The sequence below is a fragment of the Pteropus vampyrus genome, unplaced genomic scaffold (genome assembly GCF_000151845.1).
Source record: "Pteropus vampyrus isolate Shadow unplaced genomic scaffold, Pvam_2.0 Scaffold110, whole genome shotgun sequence".
NCBI lineage: Eukaryota > Metazoa > Chordata > Mammalia > Chiroptera > Pteropodidae > Pteropus > Pteropus vampyrus.
The window spans coordinates 1,930,514-1,932,652 of NW_011888891.1; the positions used below are offsets into that span (position 1 = coordinate 1,930,514).

The 2,139-nt window shown below is 36.3% G+C and overlaps 1 protein-coding gene across 1 annotated transcript in view; it reads left to right on the forward strand.

Annotated features, from left to right (window-relative positions):
- USP28 (ubiquitin specific peptidase 28) overlaps positions 1–2,139 on the forward strand; it is a 53,376-nt gene that overhangs the window by 39,183 nt on the left and 12,054 nt on the right. Inside the window, exon 15 of the mRNA XM_023533760.1 lies at positions 1,033–1,112. Coding sequence (XP_023389528.1) covers positions 1,033–1,112 — 80 coding nt within the window. The remainder of the gene's footprint in view (positions 1–1,032; positions 1,113–2,139) is intronic.

Sequence of the window (2,139 nt, forward strand, 5' to 3'; positions counted from 1 at the left end):
ATTTCTAAGACAATGAATAAGCCACTTACATCTTTCCGGTCTCCCATGGAAATGCCTGCACACCCAGCTCCTCGAACAGTCACAGATGAGGAGATAACCTTTGTTAAGACCTGTCTTCAGAGGTGGAGGAGTGAGACTGAACAAGACATGCAAGGTCAGCTCTTTAGAATTTGTCAAGCAGTTACTCTTCGCCTTTTCCGTTTGTTTTACTATTTAGAAGTTAGGCACCTTGGATATACTTCTGCCATTGCCATATATACTGTTGAGTTTTGGCATGGAGACCATAACTTCTTTCGTACTTTTAGTTCCCAGTAAGATTGGTTCACACACTCCGATTATACGACTATGGAAAGATCCTTCCTAGAAGCCTTCTTAACATTTCAGGAAATTCCTGGGTAGCTGAGACACTTATGATCAGCTTTGGGTAGGATTTTTCTGTATCTGCCGATTTTTTTCTTGCAGTTTATCTGAACTCTGGCTTCAGTTGACCCAAACTTAGAATTTACCTTTTCTGGATTTCCACTGTTAGAAGTCTTTTCTATATGAAATAAGCTTTACTGAAGGTTAATGAGGCAGAGAATATTTGAGCAATGCATACAATATGAAATTCAGTTATTCAACATTGTGTTCTTAAAGGTTTTTTTTGGCCTCATGGTCATGTTGCTCAGACTTTTCTCCCTCCTTCCTTTATTTTTTTCTGGGGGACATAAAAATAAAAATCCAGATTCCTACCCAGTTCTTATTCACAGAAATTTAGCCCTGCTTCGTTCTGCCACCTTTTTCAAGTCCTGTCTCTGGGACATTTATTTTACACCCAAGTGACCCATTAAGGCCTTTTTCTAAATAGCCTATTTCCTCTTTAACCAGTTTTGGTGCCAATTATGAGATAATTTTTTAAAATCTTAATGTAATTAAGAGCGAAGCTGAAATCATCGGAACCCTGGGTACAGGTAAACAATACTCTTTGCTATATTGAAGCAGCCTATGTGATGTGGAATGAAATCATTTTAACTAAGTATTCTTTTTTAACAGATTTAAAGAATTGTATCGCAAGCACTACCCAGACTATTGAGCAGATGTACAGTGATCCTCTCCTTCGTCAGGTAGAATGCAATTGAGGGGGAAGTAGTCAAGGCATGTTTTACTGATGCTCACGGTAGATACAAAAAGAAAATTGGATAGTTTTCTTTGAAACTGAATGGAAACCTCCCTGCAATATAAGAATAAACTTAGGAAAGAAATAGGTATTGTTCTATTTCTTTATTTTAGGCTAAAAAAAGCAATATATCTTTTGCCATCAATAGAACCCAAAAGGTATTTGTTTTGATTCTGCCACATGTTTTGTTTTGCTTTTTTTTTTTTTTTGATATATTAGAAAGGTTTGCTGTCAAATTAATAAAAATTTCTCATGCAATGGTAATTTAAGTAGTACAGTGGGGAAAATCTGAACTAAGGACCAGTTTATCCTTTCCAAAGTGCCATGATCCCTTGTTTAGCAGCATGCTTTCAAGCTTTATTTCTCTAATGACTCCAAAAGGGAGATGAGCAGGACAGAAATTCTTATTATCCACATAAATTTTTGTTTAGAATAACATTCTGGGCATGGAGGGTAATAATGTTCCATTTAGAGTTATGACCTCTTAGTGGCCTCCATATGAACTGCAGAAGGAAAAGAGCTGTGTTTCCAGGGCTGCATGGGGACGCAGTTCTGTCACGAAGCTGGAATGCAGTGTATACATCTTGGGTGTTCTCTATTTTCTCTTTTGTATTATTTCAAGAATTTCACTACCTGTAAAAACATGCCAAGTTACTGATTAAATGTAAGTTTAATTTGATTCTATGGCTGACCTTCCTTTTTTTCCACCAGTAGTTCCTTGGCACTTAAACATTGTTTTCTTCATATTGAAAAAAGAAATGCTTTTCACATGTTGAAACAAACGAGAATGTAGTGGAAAACAAACAAGTATGTAGTTACGTAAATTATGTAGGGACCATGTGACTGATTCATAATGAAATACGTTAACTCGATTTTTGGTACCAAATAAAACAGGCGTAGAACAAGATAGCCACTTAACTTGTGGACACCAAATGTGGCAAACATTTTCTCGATATGAGTAGTCAAGATGTTCTTTTTTTTTT